This window comes from Euprymna scolopes, chromosome 22 (genome assembly GCF_053919585.1).
Source record: "Euprymna scolopes isolate OS-2025 chromosome 22, ASM5391958v1, whole genome shotgun sequence".
Lineage (NCBI taxonomy): Eukaryota > Metazoa > Mollusca > Cephalopoda > Sepiida > Sepiolidae > Euprymna > Euprymna scolopes.
In genome coordinates, this window is record NC_136503.1 from 2,976,870 (window position 1) to 2,996,710 (window position 19,841).

The 19,841-nt window shown below is 32.7% G+C and overlaps 1 protein-coding gene across 1 annotated transcript in view; it reads right to left on the reverse strand.

Moving 5' to 3' along the window:
- Positions 1–19,841, reverse strand: part of LOC145243774 (uncharacterized) — a 35,251-nt gene that overhangs the window by 7,148 nt on the left and 8,262 nt on the right. Inside the window, exons 2-3 of the mRNA XM_080106815.1 lie at positions 10,051–10,161; positions 7,297–7,535 (exon numbers count right to left, since the gene is read on the reverse strand). Of these exons, the coding sequence (XP_079962941.1) occupies positions 7,297–7,535; positions 10,051–10,161 (350 nt within the window). The remainder of the gene's footprint in view (positions 1–7,296; positions 7,536–10,050; positions 10,162–19,841) is intronic.

A 19,841-nucleotide genomic window follows, 5' to 3' on the forward strand; every position in this document is an offset into this window, starting at 1 on the left:
CCCTTATTATGTAACATAATGTAAACGGCTGATGTGCGAACACCAAGTGGGTTACAATTCTAGTTAAGTGGGATTTTGTTATTTCATAGGTAAAAGAAACTTCAGTTGTCACATAAAAATTTTAATGAAATAAAAATGGTGAAGTTTGAATTAAGAGAAACTTGTAGCACTAACATGACTTTTATTATTTTTTTTTTTGTATTTACACATAAACAGCGATTAGTTTGTGGTTTGGTTAGCAAGTATTAAAGAATGATATACAACAGAAAATAAATGAAGGGTTTGTGAATGGATGGAATTGAGAATCTAGAAAAAGAGAAATGGTTACCTGTGACAAGCTTCTGTTAATTTCCACTATGATAAAAGTTGCTTTGGAAGTGATAGTTTTGACAAGAAGATAAAAGTTGCTTTGGAAGTGACAGTTTTGACAAGAAGATAAAAGTTGCTTTGGAAGTGACAGTTTTGACAAGAAGATAAAAGTTGCTTTGGAAGTGACAGTTTTGACAAAAAGATAAAAGTTGCTTTGGAAAAAGAAAGGTTAATTTTCACGCATGAGCGTAACAAATATATTTCTATAATAGATATACACGTGCACCAAATATGCGGAAATAGTAGTACTCTCCCCACTCCAGAGAAACATGGCCAAATTCTCATGCGGCCAAGCAAGATGGACACAGAAACGGTGTTTTTAACGAATGATAAGTACTAATTCTTAAAATTCATTTTAATTCCTGAAATGTATGCATGCTACCTCGCTAAATTGTTTCTCTTGTTTTTCTCTGCTTTATTTATTTATATTTATATTATGTCTTATTTTTCTTGTTTTTGCAAATTTTCTCTAGTCTTAAGATGATATTCGTTAAACCCCCCTTCCTCTCGTATGAGTTAAACAGCTTCACTCCTGCTATACTTCAAGTAAACTGGCGATAAAAGAAAAGCCTGGCAAATTGTATTTCAGAATCTATCACAAACCGGGATTTTTTTTCTATATTAGAAGATAGTACTTTATTTAAGTAATATACTTAATATCTACAATTATTATGAGCTCGTTTGTATTGAAAATGTGCCGTTCCTGCTAGCTATACCAGACCACTGAATATTAGTGTCTTATTTTCAATTATATCTGTAACTGAAATACAATGTCCCTAGCTACGTCACTAGGACTATTTCTGAATAGATATAGAATCATTAGAGCCTGACCTAATTGACTGTCTTTAACTATGAAATCCGACGTGTCCTGTACTAAGTTTCTCTTTATACGGTACAAATACCCCTGCCGGCTTGCTACATATATCCAATGTACACTTTTACTCCAAGACGACTGCCTTTGTCTGATCTGCATGTTAAAAAAAAATTTCTCTCTCTCACACAAAACTTTACTTGACACTCTAAAATCTTAACAATTAATTTTACTATATTCTGTCAGCTTAATCCTCTCCTGAAAACTAACAATCAGCTCTACTCCCCAAGCTGCCACTAACACTTGTATATTACACACGCCTTGGGGGATCCTTAGCCTTCAGCCATTAACCTTCGTATGCTGACTGATTGGAAGTCATTATCACTAAACATCTGAATTTTAAACAAAAAACTGAAGACACCTTCATTAGAAGGAAGAAACATACTTAATACCTACAACCTCCATATATTCGTAACTGCTGGAAATCTGCCCATTTACCCTATTTACTTTATTGTACATACTGAATAGCTTATAATTTACTTCCAATTATACCTGTACTGTATTGATATCACTGTTATATCTACATTGAAGATTAATTCTTAATATCAAGCATTCTGTAACGCGTTATCCTATTCATAAGCCATAAATATAGCTGCTTCCACTGCATGAACTCTTACTCTCTCCTTCCTCCAGTAACAATGAAATAGCAATGTCCCTTAATTTTGCAGTAGATATATAACCTTTACAAACTAACCCAGTAACATAGTACATAGTAACTATCCCAGTGGAGTTGCAGAAATACCTGGATTAAAACCCAGGCATGGGGCAAACCCTTTCGGTGCTGATGGACCTGTAAATCTTCCCAGGTCATCCATCTAGGAGAAGGAAAACTCTGAAACTAAACCAAAGGGGAGGAAGGCCTCTCCAGTCTTGGATGACAACCTTCCTAGAGCTGGTGACTCAAACAAATTACCGGTCTGCAAACCTAAACTACTTAAGGAGTAAATAGGCATTGTCTATCGCCCGGCTTCCATACTCCTTCTTTGCCTATTAGCTAGGCATAGAGGTTGAATCACAGGGTTTTGACAGACCCCCTCAGTGGTCGATCTTGTTTCCTGACTAGGGCAATGAACACCGTTTTCCCCACCCCTGACACATCCCGACCCTTTAAACTAGGCACTTGGAAGTGCTTGAATGCTGTAAAGCCAGTGCAAGTAGATTGGGTTGATCATCGTCTGATGGGTTGAGGGTACCGGATTGACAGTTCCTGACTGTTGTTCCCGACTGGTAGTACAGATGTCCTAACTATTTGGTAGCGCTTAGAGCGGCTGCTCTATCAACAGTTGAATAATATTGGGATGTTTGTAGTGCCATGTTGCGCATGGAAAGGAACCCTGCACTCATCCCCGGTGGGCTTTCCTGAGGCCACAATCCTAGTAGATGGAAGGTCAACTGATGGTCTACTTGTGTTGCATGTCTGGTATTCTGCATAACCACTTGTTCAGCACTCCTTACCTAAACTGAAACTCCTAAAAACATGACAGTACAATAAAAAAAATTACGCTTAAACCAGGACAAAACTCAAACAAAATCAATTTGCCTCCTCTCTTGAGGTTTGCATTTACGAACATCCGTGGGCTTAGAACTAATTTAAATGATGCTGAAGCATTTCTCCTAATAAACACCCCGGAGATCTTAGCACTAAGTGAAACTAACCTACACTCCTCTATCCCCTCTAACTACTTTAACATGCCCGGATATCTCCCACTCTGCCGTAAGGACTCTGACAGACATATGCACGGGCTTGGAGTCTATATTCGTAACACCCTCCCCTTGACTAGAGAAACAAAACGAGAATCAGACGATCAAGCCTTTATGTGCTTTAGACTTAACATGCAACATAATATTAGTTACTTTTATTTTCTCTACCGCTCTCCCTCGACCCAGGACTGTACCCTAATAAACAAAATCTCTGACAGCATTGATATAGCACTTTCCCTCGACACTAGCGCACAAATACATGTATTTGGTGACAGCAACTGGCTTGAATTTTCTACTTACACAGACGCAGCTGGTACCACAACACATGGCTTCACTATATCTCACTCCCTATCTCAAACGGTTACATTTCTCACACGTTTCCCAGATCAGCAAGATCTACATGCCTCACTTCTAGATCTATTTCTGACAACAGTTCCCGATGATTGTGTAACGAATGCCCACAGCCCACTCGGGAATGCTGATCATGCAGTGACAATGGTTGAAATCGCCCTAAACTCTGGACCCAAAACCGAAGAGCCACTGCTCAAAACAACGAGATATTATAAAAAAAAGCTGACTGGGAAGTCATAAGGGATCTCCTCAAAGACGCCCCATGGCAAAATATCTTTTCGCTTCCTGATGAACAGTGCACAAATGAGACCACTGAATGGTTCAAAACGGCAATTGAAGCACATGTTCTTGCACAGAAATTTTATAGCAAGCCCCACTCTCCCCAATGGTTTACTTCTACTTGTGCAGCTGCCATTGCGCAAAGGCAGCATGCATACCACAGATTTAACCGACATAAGTCCAGTTCAAACAGACAGAAGCATATAGAAGCTAGAAGTAACTGTAAGAAAGAAATAGCGACAGCTAAGAGAGAATTTACTGAAAAAACCAAAAAGCGCATCGAAGCACAGAAACTAGAAACCCGTAACTTCTGGAAAATCTACAACAGTGTAGTAAATAATGGGCAATCAACTATTCCCCCACTATCCAACAATCATCAGCAACCGAGAAGGCTAACATGCTTGCCAGTCGGTTTGCCTCCAACTCGACACTGGACCCTGCTAACCACCCCCTCCCTGACTTTCCTTTGTGGAAAGATGCCACACTAGACTATTTGAAAATCTCAGGTCATCATAAGAAATCTTAACACGTCAAAAGCATGTGGACCTGATCTCAACCCGGCTGTGCTATTAAAAAAATGCTCCAGTTTTCTCCAAATTTTACAACAAATGCCTTAATGAATCTTGCTTTCCTGCTTGCTGGAAAACTGCTTCAGTGGTACCAGTTTTCAAGAATTCTGGCGAAAGAACCGACCCAGTAAATTACCGCCCTATTAGCCTCCTCCCACTTTTTGCCAAAATATTTGAGTCCATAATAAACCAGGTTCTGGTCCACCATCTTACAGATACTAAACTTCTGACCGACCAACAATATGGATTTAGGCAGGCCCGTTCCACTGCAGACATCTCTGAATGTATATACCATTCACTGGATAAAGCAGGGGAGGGTAGAGCGGTAGTTCTAGATATATCTAAGACTTTTGACAGGGTAGGGCACAAAGGTCTTCTCAGGAAAATCAGATCATACGTTATCACTGGAAAAATACTTAACATAATTAAATCCTTCTTAGATAAGAGAAAAATCCAGGTTGTCCTTGACGATTGTACATCTAAACAATATGATATAAATACGGGAGTGCCTCAGGGGTCTATCCTTGGACCTCTATTATTCCTGATATTCATGAATGACCTCCCTGACAAAATTGTTTGTGAGATGGGTATATATGCTGATTACACCACGCTCTATAACAGACACGACAGGAAAACAAATGAACACACATCTAAAGAAATGGCAGAAACACTAGATGAAAACCTCCGATCCGTAGTGGAATGGAGACAAAAATAGATGGTCACACTCAATGTTGCCAAGACTAAACTTGTTTCCTTCAATAATAACAAGAAACCTTCCCTATCACAATATAGCAATAACCAAAGACTCTTTATCTGAGAGTACATCTTTTAAACTCCTCGGCCTAACGCTCTCAGGAAACATGAGTTGGAACAATTACATCGAGAGCATTGCCAGGACCGCTGCGAAAAAGGTAGGCTCTCTCTACCATGCTAAAAAGTTACTAATGCCCAAAAGTATCCTGTACCTCTATAAGGCCACCATTTGCCCATGTATGGAGTATTGTTGTCATATTTGGGCTGGTGCATCTGCTACTAGTCTCTTGCTCCTGGACAAGGTCCAAAAGAGAATCACTAACCTCTGTCCCATTGATGAAATGTGTCATCCCTCTGCCTGTTCTACAAGTACTTTAACGGTGAATGCTCTGACGAACTGCAAGCACCCCCTCAAAGTAAATACCCTCGACAGACCCAACAAGCAGCTAAATCCCACCCTTTCACCGTAGAGATCCCTAGATGCAAGAGAGCCTTCTACTCCAGTAGTTTCTTCCCCAGAACCGCTAGACTTTGGAACTCCCTTCTGGGACCCTGCTTCCCCAACTGTACTGATATGCAGAAGTTCAAGTGTAACGTGAACCAACATCTTGCTGCCCAACTTCCTACATAGTATCCCTGTAGCTTACGTCCCTGATAGTAGCCCCCTACATCAAAGTGGCAATGTGCCTTGTTTGGAGTGAAAATGTAATAAAAAAAAAAGTGACAGCTTTTACAAGAAGGTAATTGTGATTGTCAGACCCTGACACGCCCCCCCCCCTTCAACAATTTCCGTGATTTTCTTATCTTTCATCTGTTTCGGCCGTGTCATCTTAATGACTGCCGAGAGCACAAACACTGGTTCACAGGTATTAATTTTTTTTAGTGAAACAACGCAAACCCACAAGAGAAAACACAACGCTGATACATCATCTCTAAATCACTTCTGCTCTTAGTGTGTGTGATAAAGGAACGCCAAACATTGTCTGTCGATGCACCTTTGTCTGTCAGTTAATTAGTTCATCTCTTCATCTATTAAAACTATTCTACAAATTTTCGACTTCAGAAAGGATTTGTGGCGCAATGATTTGTATATTTAGAAAAATTAAGTTGTAAAAATGGCATTCTTCTGGAGGTTGAAGGTTCAATCCTCAGTGTGGGTGAGCGAAAATACAATTGCCAATTACTTATGACTTCTACAGTTTCATGGTTGATGAAACAAAAGCGTGATATCTCCTTGAATAAAAGGTTTAGTTCAAAATTCCGTGCAGAGTCTCAAATTCCACAAAAAGATTCCAGAGTTCAACAAGATACACCCGAAGCAAATTGGAGGTTACATTGGCCGAAACGTTGAAAGATTGGTTATTCATATTTGGATGCTTCAGACAGTAGTCTGAAGCATCCAAATATGAATAACCAGTCCTCATCTCAAAAATTTAGAAATGTAAATATATTGACATTGGAATCAGAAATCATGTATTCGGTTTTTGTTGTTTTAGGGTGACACGATCATTTGATGGGGAGAGTTAATGGGTTTGTCATGGAGACGTCTGTTACGTCATGGAGACAACAATCAGCTCCCCGGCTGAAATAAACTATAAGCACATGGATGGTAGAAATATGAAAGATGAATTGCTAGGGTTGACTTGATGTCGACTACATCTGTGATTGGGTCTCGTCTCTCGGTGTTTTGTTTGTCATTACCGGCAGGATTTCATCGTTGCTGGAATTAAACACTTGTAGACAAATAAGCGAACAAACATTTTTTCATATAAAAAAAAGATAGAATTATTTATTCTTAGCAATTAAAAAGAGCATTTTTTTTACTTATGGTTTGTAGATCCGCATCTGTCGTTACTGCTATGAGGGTCGAGATATGCGACTCGCATCGTTCGCTATCCCTATCACTAGTCATGGTTATCACCATTTCACTATCTAAAAACAATTCCTCTCTCTTTAAAAGAGAAAGAAAGGGAGTTATAAGAAAAGTGGGAAGAATGAAAGGGAGAGAGAAAGAGGAGACATGCGAACAGTTGAAAATACAAAGGCACTAAATATTGTGTCATTGTTACCATTTCTGACGATAGCAGCTAAGTCTGACTGATCCTTATCTCAAAAATTCAGAAACATAATTATATTGACATTCAAGAGCGGAAATCATATATTCTGTGTTTTGTCTAAGCGGAAAATGATTCACCCACTCGGCCACTCCTAGCTCGCTACCCATCCAATATTCATCCAATCGCATTTGTGCGCCTTGTCAATCATTTCCTATGTCATTTTTACTTCGGACAATTTTTTCCCCTTTTTAAAGAATCACTTCCTAACACTCCCTGATATGATAAAGTCTCGATCATCAATTTCATTTCATTAACAAAAATACAAATCCGTTAAGATGTTGCTTACCTTTGTCTCATTTTCATTTTGCAGGATTATCTGTGCTGATTGCCAACTGGGTGGTATCTGCGACTTGTTGCATGACCAAATTATCTCCCCTGCATCGTTTTTAACTTCTAAGCTTCCTTCTCCCAAGTCGATCATAAAATATTCAAAGTAAATTCCTCGGTTTTGTTTATGTCCTATCTCGGCGATCAGACCCGCAGTTGAACAATTCTGGCCACTGTTGTCAGTAAGATACACGCAACCTATGAATGGGAGAAAGTTTTAAAGAACAATCAATAAGAAGAAAGATTGAATGGCATTTAATTTGACAAAAGTAAATGGAAAACATAACTCAAATATTGTAGAGTCTTGTACGTTTTAGTTTTAAAAACAAACACTATAAACTTTGGTACGAAGTAAAAGGCTAACAAGAGAGCTCAATTCTTTTACAAAAACCACCTCAACCACCTCAGCAGGAATAACCTTCTTAGTGACACACAATATGGTTTCCGCTCTGCAAGATCTACCGCAGATGTGCTGACGGTTATATCCCATAAGAGTAGTGGTAGATGGACAAAAATCGGAGGCCTGCAATATAAATGCTGGAGTCCCTCAGGGGTCAATCCTGGGCCCAACTCTCTTCCTGATCTACATCAATGACCTCCCTAAACACATACTTAAATCATTCGTTGACATCTATGCTGATGACACGACCATCTACGGCAACACATCAAAGGCTGTAAATGACGAAGTTCTCTCGGATTCTCTCTCCTCTGATCTCGAGCGCGTGGTTCAGTGGGGGAAGATGTGGCTAGTTACCTTTAATGCATCCAAAACCAAACTCCTATCCTTACATCATCAACGCTCTGATCCCCAGCTGGCATCAATTGTGATGGATGGCTCTCGTCTGGGTGAGGCCCCGTGTTTTGACAAGCTTCTGGGTTTGACCTTTACTCCTGATCTGAAATGGAACACGTACATCAAGTCTGTTGCCAAGGTCGCAGGAAAGATGGTGGGATCCTTCAACCGCTCCAGAAGATATCTCACTACTGATGCAATTCTCTATCTATATAAAAGCCAAGTACGGCCAAGGATGGAATACTGTTGCCATATCTGGGCAGCCTATCATGCCTTGACAGAGTACAAAATAGACTTCGTGGTTTAGTGGGGGGTGCCCTTTTCTCTACCCTGCAACCTCTCTCCCACAGAAGAGACGTTGCGAGCCTATCCTTGTTTTATCGTTATTTTCATGGCAGGTGCTCGTCTGAACTCCAATCCCTGGTCCCCCTCGCCAATCTTTCACGAAAAACACCCGTCTAGCTGAATCCACTGTGAAAAATTTCCCCCACTCTATATCTGTGCCTAAATCAAAACGCGGATTTCATGAGCAAAGCTTCTTTCTTAGAACTGCACGCCTGTGGAACTCTGTTCCGTCTGCCTGCTTCCCTCCGGACTACAACTTGGATGTCTTCAAGTCTAATGTTAACAAATTCCTAATGAACCGCCCCCCTAATTAAACACTTCATAAAATCTCCTCACTAACGTGATGTACTTACAATAACCCTTATCCCTGAGTGGCTTCCGGGCCTTGATAAGTGGTGACCACTGTGTAAAAAAAAAAAAAAGAAAAAAAAGCTATACTTTATGCTAAATGACAGCCGTTTATTCCCTTGAGTAAAAAGCTTGGTACGCGAGTGTAAAGCAAAACAACAGTCTACGACAATACACTGATCGATGAATTCATTGAACTCAGACAAATGACACCATAACAATTATTTCATAACTTTCTGGACAGATATCGATGGAGAGAGTGATTAGGTGGATTTAACCAGTTTCGATGGTCAGCCAAGACTTAACAAGAATAAAGACGAACAGTTAGGTTTTCCGGTCGAAAGTAGATGTAGTTGAGAGACATTCATTTGTGCAAGAAGCTCGCAATTAGCTCGAGACGAACAAACAAAGGAGACGCAGATGAGTTCAAGCGAACGACAGCGAATATTCACGACATAGATTTTTGAGATTTCAGTTAAGTCTTAGCTGATATCTTGGACATGAGAGATGGAAGGCTTTGTCCAGAAGAGTGCACATTAACAACAAGGTCCCAATGACGCACATACATCTATTCAACAAATCTGATTCGGCCATTTTGATTTTTTGACATGTTTGAAGGTTTTTGTCATTATGTGATGTTCAAATTAATTTCAGTCGGTTTTATGGAGTGTAAAATAAATAATGTTTGTATGCGACTTAAACCCTGATCCTTCTTCTTCAATATAGAGTAAAAAATTACGATGAATTTTATTTTACTAGTTTTTATTTGTATTTTTTGTTATGCGTGTCGAAAATTAGTATCATACCTATATATATATATACGTGTGTGTGTGTGTGTGTGTGTGTGTGTGTGTGTGTGTGTGTGTGTGTGTGTGTGTGTTAAGGGGACCGATGTGGGCGTAATGGTGTTAAATGTCGTCGCAGGTTCAAATGAGTTTCTTTTATTAGTTGCGCCTTCTACTCGTAATAGAAAATGTTTATGGAACTTTTTACCAGATAAATATAAAATAGCCCACAGACTGTTTTTTTCTTTATCATGCTTCAAAATTTCTTAAAATGGCTTCTATTTTTAATAAGGAAAATAGATTTAGAGCACGTGACTGACATAAAACCAGTTATGCTCAATCAAGAGAAAGAAAGGACGTTAGTTTTTTGTAGTGAGAGCTGAGAACATGGAGGTCAAATTGAAATGGTAAACCATTTAATGGAAGGAATCAATTCACGTACCTTTCTCCTTGTAAGGGCAGTTATCGTTGGTTAATTGCCAAGAACATTGGTTGCTTGTTTGATTCCAATCGCAGAACCCATCTTGAAATGAACAATTCAGAGAAGCCATCACTGAAAAAAAAAAACAGTGGTGAATTCTAAGATCCAACAATGGGAAAGAAAATATTAAGAAGACAACCGTTGTAGAACCTTTTCTTTGTGAGGTAGTCACAAAACGAAGAATCTACCACATCTTGTTAAGCAACGCTCCTATATTGAAAGTGGAGTCAGAACTAAAAAAATGTTTGTAGATTAGACAAAAGGATTACAAAGGCATCAAACCTTCACCATTTTTCTCCTTGCTCTTTGAAATCGACTCATTGCATTCCATCCGTCTTGCCATTTGAGTTAGTTGGTCTCCACAATTGTTAATTAACTAAAACTAGAAAATTCCACAATTGTTAAGAGAGGGGCACCATTGTTATGGCAAGCACAACTGTTAAAAAATAAGTATATTCCACTGATATAGTAGTAAAGAAAGCTATCTTTGTGCTATGTTTTTATGAACAATTAAGAAGACATTTTAGTTAAGAATACTTTTCCACATAATAAAGGTGGTGTTTTAATTCTCTCTCTCTCTCTCTCTCTCTCTCTCTCTCTCTCTCTCTCCTTCTCTCTCTCCTTCTCTCTCTCTTCCTCTCTCTGCTATATATATATATATATATATATATATATATATATATATATATATATATATATATAAAGAGTAATAGACCAAAGTCAGCGACGTGCGTGCAGAGAAATTTTTCAGGACAGGTGCTTAAGTGAAAAAAAAACGGTGCCTCTTTGGGGCACTATAATACATTCCTGTGAAAAGGACACTTTTTTAAAACAGGAGTAAAAAGGGCAGGTGCCCAGGTATCCCTAGCATTACCATCCCTCTGCAGGTCCACGCACTATATATATATATATATATATATATATATATATATAGATAGATAGATAGATAGATAGATAGATAGATAGATAGATAGATATACATATATATACACACACACACACACACACACACATATATATATATATATATATATATATAATGGACACTTCCCGTCGATGTCAACGTATAGGTCCGCCACAACAACTAAGTTGGTCGGAAATCCACACAGATAATTTGTTTATAGTGGTGAATGCTTTCTGAAAAACCAACCACACTTTTTAGTACAACTGCTAATCTTCGTCGGTGCAATGGTTGTCACACGACAGAGAATACAGTAGACGTCGGGTTTTTACATCAGAGTTTACCGTGTCCTAGATACATGTCTAAACGAAGACTTGGAGTTTAGACATGTATCAGAACAGCAAACACATTACTTAATGCAAAAACCTTTTTATCGAAATTTGCAAAGATTTGCAAAGATTTGCAAAGATTTGCACAGATTTGCAAAGATTTGCACAGATTTGCAAAGATTTGCACAGATTTGCAAAGATTTGGACACTCAGAAAATTTGTTAGATCATGGAAGCCAGAGAATAGCGGATGGGACGAAAACAACAGATTGAAAATGATTGACGGCTTTGGGGTCAGAAGTGCACCCTAAAGAATAAACAGGCGTTGAAATAGGGTGTGATTTTCCTTGAAAAGTATTGTAGTCTCAGGTCACTGTCAGCATTCAAAGCCAATGGATGCATGAAATAATCGTTCGTTTAATCTCCGGTGCGTATGTGATGTGGGAAAATAAATCATGAATTGCGTCCTGTATCTATTTTTTTCTCTCTTAGCCAAGTATATGCGAATGACGTTCTAAATAATAACGCCTCCTTTTTTTCCCGCATAAATGGATCAAAGACAATTGCAAATTTGACGATGTGCGACTCTAAAAAAGCAACCGCTGTCACGAACAAGTATCATAAGCAGAAATGTGTGATTAGATTCCTCCATGCCGAAAAAATTAAACCGATTAACATTCACCGGCGCCTATTGAACGTTTATGAAGCTGATGCAGTTGATGCTAGCACAGTTAGGAGATGAGTTCGGCGATTTCAGAGTGGCAACAGAGATGTGAGCGACAAAATGCACTCCGGACTTTTATGCGGAATCAAAAGAAGTTGGCAAAAGTACATTGAATGGTAGCGACTATGTAAAAAAAATAAATTCTGGAACACAAAAAAAGGGTCGCTTGTTTTAATGTCGCCACTCCTGTCTTCGTAGCTCTTCAACATTTTAGTCTTTTAGTAAAAAAATAGTAAGTCTTACTTTTGGAATGACACTTGTATATAATTTTTATTAATTCGATTTATGTTGTTGCTATTTTATTTCAGTAAATAATCAATTAATTGTAAAAAAAAATGTGTAATTATCAAAGTTACGTGGACAGAGAAGTGCACAGATACATGCGAACTTGTCTCGTATTATATTTATATATTATGAGATGTGTTTAAATGTACTAATATAAGGATGTGTTTAAATGTACTAATATAAGGATGTGTTTAAATGTACTAATATAAGGATGTGTTTAAATGTACTAATATAAGGATGTGTTTAAATGTACTAATATAAGTATGTGTTTAAATGTACTAATATAAGGATGTGTTTAAATGTATTAATATAAGAATGTGTTTAAACATATTAATATAAGGATGTGTTTAAATATATTAATATAAGAATGTGTTTAAATATATTAATATGAGAATGTGTTTAAACATATTAATATAAGGAAGTGTTTAAACATATTAATATAAGGATGTGTTTAAATATATTAATATGAGAATGTGTTTAAATATATTAATATAAGGATGTGTTTAAATATATTAATATAAGAATGTGTTTAAATATATTAATATAATGATGTGTTTAAATATATTAATATTATGATGTGTTTAAATGTATTAATATAAGAATGTGTTTAAATATATTAATATAATGATGTGTTTAAATATATTAATATAAGAATGTGTTTAAATGTACTAATATAAGGATGTGTTTAAATATATTAATATGAGAATGTGTTTAAATATATTAATATAAGGATGTGTTTAAATGTACTAATATAAGGATGTGTTTAAATATATTAATATGAGAATGTGTTTAAATATATTAATATAAGAATGTTGTTAAATATATTAATATAAGAATGTGTTTAAATATATTAATATGAGAATGTGTTTAAATATATTAATATAAGGATGTGTTTAAATGTACTAATATAAGGATGTGTTTAAATGTACTAATATAAGGATGTGTTTAAATATATTAATATAAGAATGTGTTTAAATATATTAATATAAGGATGTGTTTAAATGTACTAATATAAGGATGTGTTTAAATATATTAATATGAGAATGTGTTTAAATATATTAATATAAGAATGTTGTTAAATATATTAATATAAGAATGTGTTTAAATATATTAATATGAGAATGTGTTTAAATATATTAATATAAGGATGTGTTTAAATGTACTAATATAAGGATGTGTTTAAATGTACTAATATAAGGATGTGTTTAAATATATTAATATAAGAATGTGTTTAAATATATTAATATAAGAATGTGTTTAAATATATTAATATAAGGATGTGTTTAAATATATTAATATAATGATGTGTTTAAATATATTAATATAAGAATGTGTTTAAATATATTAATATAATGATGTGTTTAAATATATTAATATAATGATGTGTTTAAATATATTAATATAAGAATGTGTTTAAATATATAAATATAAGGATGTGTGTTTAAATGTATTAATATAAGGATGTGTCTAAATATATTAATATATTGATGTGTTTAAATATATTAATATAAGAATGTGTTAAATATATTGATATACTAGCATTTCAGCCCGGCGTTGCCCGGGTGTTTGGAGGTGTATGTTGAGCAAAAAAAAAACGGTCAATTTTTTAACTTTGCCCCCTACTATGACCCCTTAAAATTTATTGTTTTGGGCTTAAATCAAGTTATTAAATTAGATCCATGTCCAAGGAACCTATATCTAAAAAAAAGTGTTTAGACCCAAAATTGTCGGAGGAGTTTCGTAGACTTCTCAAAGGTCAAATCGTTGAACTTTGGCAAGTTTCTGTCAGAAAAAAGATTACAAAGATTTTCCCAAATCTCAGTTCCCTGTATATCAAATTTCGAGTCTTTAGACAGAAAATTGACAGAGTTATTGCGAAGGGAAATGTACACGGACACACACACAGACACGCAGATACACACACAGACACGTTCACTTTTATAGATACACTAGCATGGGTGCCCGGCGTTGCCCGGGTGTTTGGAGGTGTATGCTGAGCAAAAACAACAAAAAAATTCTCATGGATTTACAATGTTTTCTCTTTTTAGTCTTTACATCGTTTCTTAGTTAATTCCGTCGACTGACAAAGTCAACCTGCTCTCGTGGACGACTCTCTCTCTCTCTCTCTCTCTCTCTCTCTCTCTCTCTCTCTTTCTTTTTTACTTGTATCACCAGTCTATATATCAAAACCTATTCTTTTTATCAGTTCAATTCTATTGTTTATTGTTTTTAAAACATTGCATTCTTACATTGATTTTAATTCATAAATATCTATGTAATATATCTTATTGTTTATAAATCTAAGTTAAAATTCTTCCATTAGATTTTAGCATAAATATTTTAGCTAAACATTCCTCTCTTTCAAAAAATTCTCTCTGCAAACCTTTTTCTACATAATAATAATAATAATAATAATAATAATAATAATAATAATAATAATAATAATAATAATAATAATAATAATAATAATAATAATAACATTCGTTATCTTACATTTTAATTTTTAATAATAAGGTAACCCGGTGTCGACCTGTGAGAATAAGAATAAACGAGGAAAACCGTGGAATTTTTTCTTGAAATGTCCAAGAGACGAAGGGATCCACAACGTAAGGTTAGTAGTCCGTTATCAAACATCCATTGTGTGTTTATGTGTAATATTAGTTGAACATGTCCTGAATTAATGACTGTTAGCTTGTCCATGTTACGTGAACTCTGTTTGAATATTTGTAAACACGCACACGCGCCAACAAAGAACATTTATAACCACTAGACGATACACGAGCATCGGTTTCATGCACGCATATATTTATATAGACTAGACGTGCATGGACATGTATATGTACCCACGTTATATACAACCCCCAAGATACAACATGTTCAATTTGAGGGAGGCGAACTGAATGGGAAGAAATGATTTTTTTTTATCTAAAATCTATCAAATGAGTTTTAGCGTTAAAAAAAAAAAAAAAGTTGTGATTAATGATTGTTTTCATTATTTCATTCATAGTGATTGTAAGGGAGACAATTCATGATTTGATTTTTCTTTTATTTAATCAAAAGATTGAGTGTAAAATTTCAAGGTAAAGAGTGAAGTATTTCAGTTATCAGATAATGTTAAAGTCAATAAGTAATTTGATTGGATCGCATTGAAGATAAGAAATTGGAATAAAACTTGATTATCATTTTTATTTTATTTTTATCGTCAAAATTTGCTGTGTGATAATTATAAAAAACAAATATAAGGAAGTAACGTTAGTGTTGCATACATACACACATACTAACACACATGCATACATACATACACACACATACACACACATACATACATACATACACACATACATAAATACACACACATACATACATACAAACATACATACATATAAACATACACACATACATATACACATACATACATAGACACATACGTACATACATACATACATACATACACACTTACATACATACATACATACATACACACATACATACACACATACATGCATACACACATACATACACACATACATACGTACACACAGACATACACACATACATACGTACACACAGACATACACACATACATACACACACATACATACACACATACATAAATACACACTTACATACATACACGCACATACATACATACATACACACATACATACATATATACATACAAACATACATATATACATACATATATACATACACACATGCACACATGATGATGATTGCAACGTCTTGTCAGACGAGTGCCACTCCCTCAGACATTTAAAATCCATGAGCCCAAATGCCTGAGGGAGTATCTATACAAATATGATGTTACAGAGTCTTCGCTTTGTACGACAGCTAAGTCTCTCTCTCGGTTCAAAATGTTGAGATCCAGCAACAAGCAAGAGCAAGATAGCCACATGCACACATACATACACACATATATACACACACACATACGTACCACACATACATATATGCATACGCACATACATACATACATACATACATACATACATACGTACGTACATTCATGATTATTGCTGCATCTTTCCAGATGATCGTCGTCACATTGAGTTCTCCCAATCTTGTCGTTCATGCCATCCCAGATGACTCTGCACTCCCGCTGCAGATTTGCACATCTTGAAGCAGATGTGACATACAAATTGAGCAATTCCCATCAAGTTGACTTCCTCTGAAGGTTGAAGGGTATCCATATAAACAATCACGTCTTCTCAAACCAGCAATAGACTTGCAAACTTTGCTGCATCTTAAACAGATCGTTTGGATCGGACCAAAAGCTGACCTCAACAAAAGTTTTGTGCGACTTAAGGTGGTTGACGCATGTAATAATTTTTTCTATGTGTATGTATATTTAATAATTTTTTCTATGTGTATGTATATTTAATAATTTTTCTATGTGTATGTATATTTAATATTTTTTTCTATGTGTATGTATATTTAATATTTTTTTCTATGTGTATGTATATTTAATAATTTTTTCTATGTGTATGTATATTTAATAATTTTTCTATGTGTATGTATATTTAATAGTTTTTTCTATGTGTATGTATATTTAATAGTTTTTTCTATGTGTATGTATATTTAATAATTTTTCTATGTGTATGTATATTTAATAGTTTTTTCTATGTGTATGTATATTTAATAATATTTTCTATGTGTATGTATATTTAATAGTTTTTCTATGTGTATGTATATTTAATAATATTTTCTATGTGTATGTATATTTAATAGTTTTTTCTATGTGTATGTATATTTAATATTTTTTTCTATGTGTATGTATATTTAATATTTTTTTCTATGTGTATGTATATTTAATAGTTTTTTCTATGTGTATGTATATTTAATATTTTTTTCTATGTGTATGTATATTTAATAGTTTTTTCTATGTGTACGTATATTTAATAATTTTTTCTATGTGTATGTATATTTAATATTTTTTTCTATGTGTACGTATATTTAATAATTTTTTCTATGTGTATGTATATTTAATAGTTTTTCTATGTGTATGTATATTTAATAATTTTTTCTATGTGTATGTATATTTAATAATTTTTTCTATGTGTATGTATATTTAATATTTTTTTCTATGTGTATGTATATTTAATAATTTTTTCTATGTGTATGTATATTTAATAATTTTTTCTATGTGTATGTATATTTAATAATTTTTTCTATGTGTATGTATATTTAATAATTTTTTCTATGTGTATGTATATTTAATAGTTTTTCTATGTGTATGTATATTTAATAATTTTTTCTATGTGTATGTATATTTAATAATTTTTTCTATGTGTATGTATATTTAATAGTTTTTCTATGTGTATGTATATTTAATAATTTTTTCTATGTGTATGTATATTTAATAATGATTTCTATGTGTATGTATATTTAATAATTTTTTCTATGTGTATGTATATTTAATAGTTTTTCTATGTGTATGTATATTTAATAGTTTTTCTATGTGTATGTATATTTAATAATTATTTCTATGTGTATGTATATTTAATATTTTTTTCTATGTGTATGTATATTTAATAATTTTTTCTATGTGTATGTATATTTAATAGTTTTTCTATGTGTATGTATATTTAATAATTTTTTCTATGTGTATGTATATTTAATAGTTTTTTCTATGTGTATGTATATTTAATAGTTTTTCTATGTGTATGTATATTTAATAATTTTTTCTATGTGTATGTATATTTAATAGTTTTTTCTATGTGTATGTATATTTAATAGTTTTTCTATGTGTCTGTATATTTAATAGTTTTTTCTATGTGTATGTATATTTAATAGTTTTTCTATGTGTATGTATATTTAATAGTTTTTTCTATGTGTATGTATATTTAATAATTTTTTCTATGTGTATGTATATTTAATAGTTTTTCTATGTGTATGTATATTTAATAATTTTTTCTATGTGTATGTATATTTAATAGTTTTTTCTATGTGTATGTATATTTAATAGTTTTCTATGTGTATGTATATTTAATAGTTTTTTCTATGTGTATGTATATTTAATAATTTTTTCTATGTGTATGTATATTTAATAATTTTTTCTATGTGTATGTATATTTAATAGTTTTTCTATGTGTATGTATATTTAATAATTTTTTCTATGTGTATGTATATTTAATAATTATTTCTATGTGTATGTATATTTAATAATTTTTCTATGTGTATGTATATTTAATAGTTTTTTCTATGTGTATGTATATTTAATAATTTTTCTATGTGTATGTATATTTAATAATTTTTTCTATGTGTATGTATATTTAATAATTTTTTCTATGTGTATGTATATTTAATAGTTTTTTCTATGTGTATGTTTATTTAATAATTTTTTCTATGTGTATGTATATTTAATAATATTTTCTATGTGTACGTATATTTAATAGTTTTTCTATGTGTATGTATATTTAATAGTTTTTCTATGTGTATGTATATTTAATAGTTTTTTCTATGTGTATGTATATTTAATAGTTTTTTCTATGTGTATGTATATTTAATAGTTTTTCTATGTGTATGTATATTTAATAATATTTTCTATGTGTATGTATATTTAATAATTATTTCTATGCGTATGTATATTTAATAATTTTTTCTATGTGTATGTATATGTAATAGTTTTTTCTATGTGTATGTATATTTAATAGTTTTTTCTATGTGTATGTATATTTAATAGTTTTTTCTATGTGTATGTATATTTAATAGTTTTTTCTATGTGTATGTATATTTAATAGTTTTTTCTATGTGTATGTATATTTAATAGTTTTTTCTATGTGTATGTATATTTAATAGTTTTTTCTATGTGTATGTATATTTAATAGTTTTTTCTATGTGTATGTATATTTAATAATTTTTTCTATGTGTATGTATATTTAATAGTTTTTTCTATGTGTATGTATATTTAATAATATTTTCTATGTGTATGTATATTTAATAATTTTTTCTATGTGTATGTATATTTAATAGTTTTTCTATGTGTACGTATATTTAATAATTTTTTCTATGTGTATGTATATTTAATAATTTTATATATGTGTATGTATATTTAATAATTTTATCTATGTGTACGTATATTTAATAATTTTTTCTATGTGTATGTATATTTAATAATATTTTCTATGTGTACGTATATTTAATAATTTTTTTCTATATGTATGTATATTTAATAATATTTTCTATGTGTATGTATATTTAATAATTTTTTCTATGTGCATGTATATTTAATAATTATTTCTATGTGTATGTATATTTAATAGTTTTTCTATGTGTATGTATATTTAATAGTTTTTCTATGTGTATGTATATTTAATAATTATTTCTATGTGTATGTATATTTTATAGTTTTTCTATGTGTATGTATATTTAATAGTTTTTCTATGTGTATGTATATTTAATAATTATTTCTATGTGTATGTATATTTAATATTTTTTTCTATGTGTATGTATATTTAATAATTTTTTCTATGTGTATGTATATTTAATAGTTT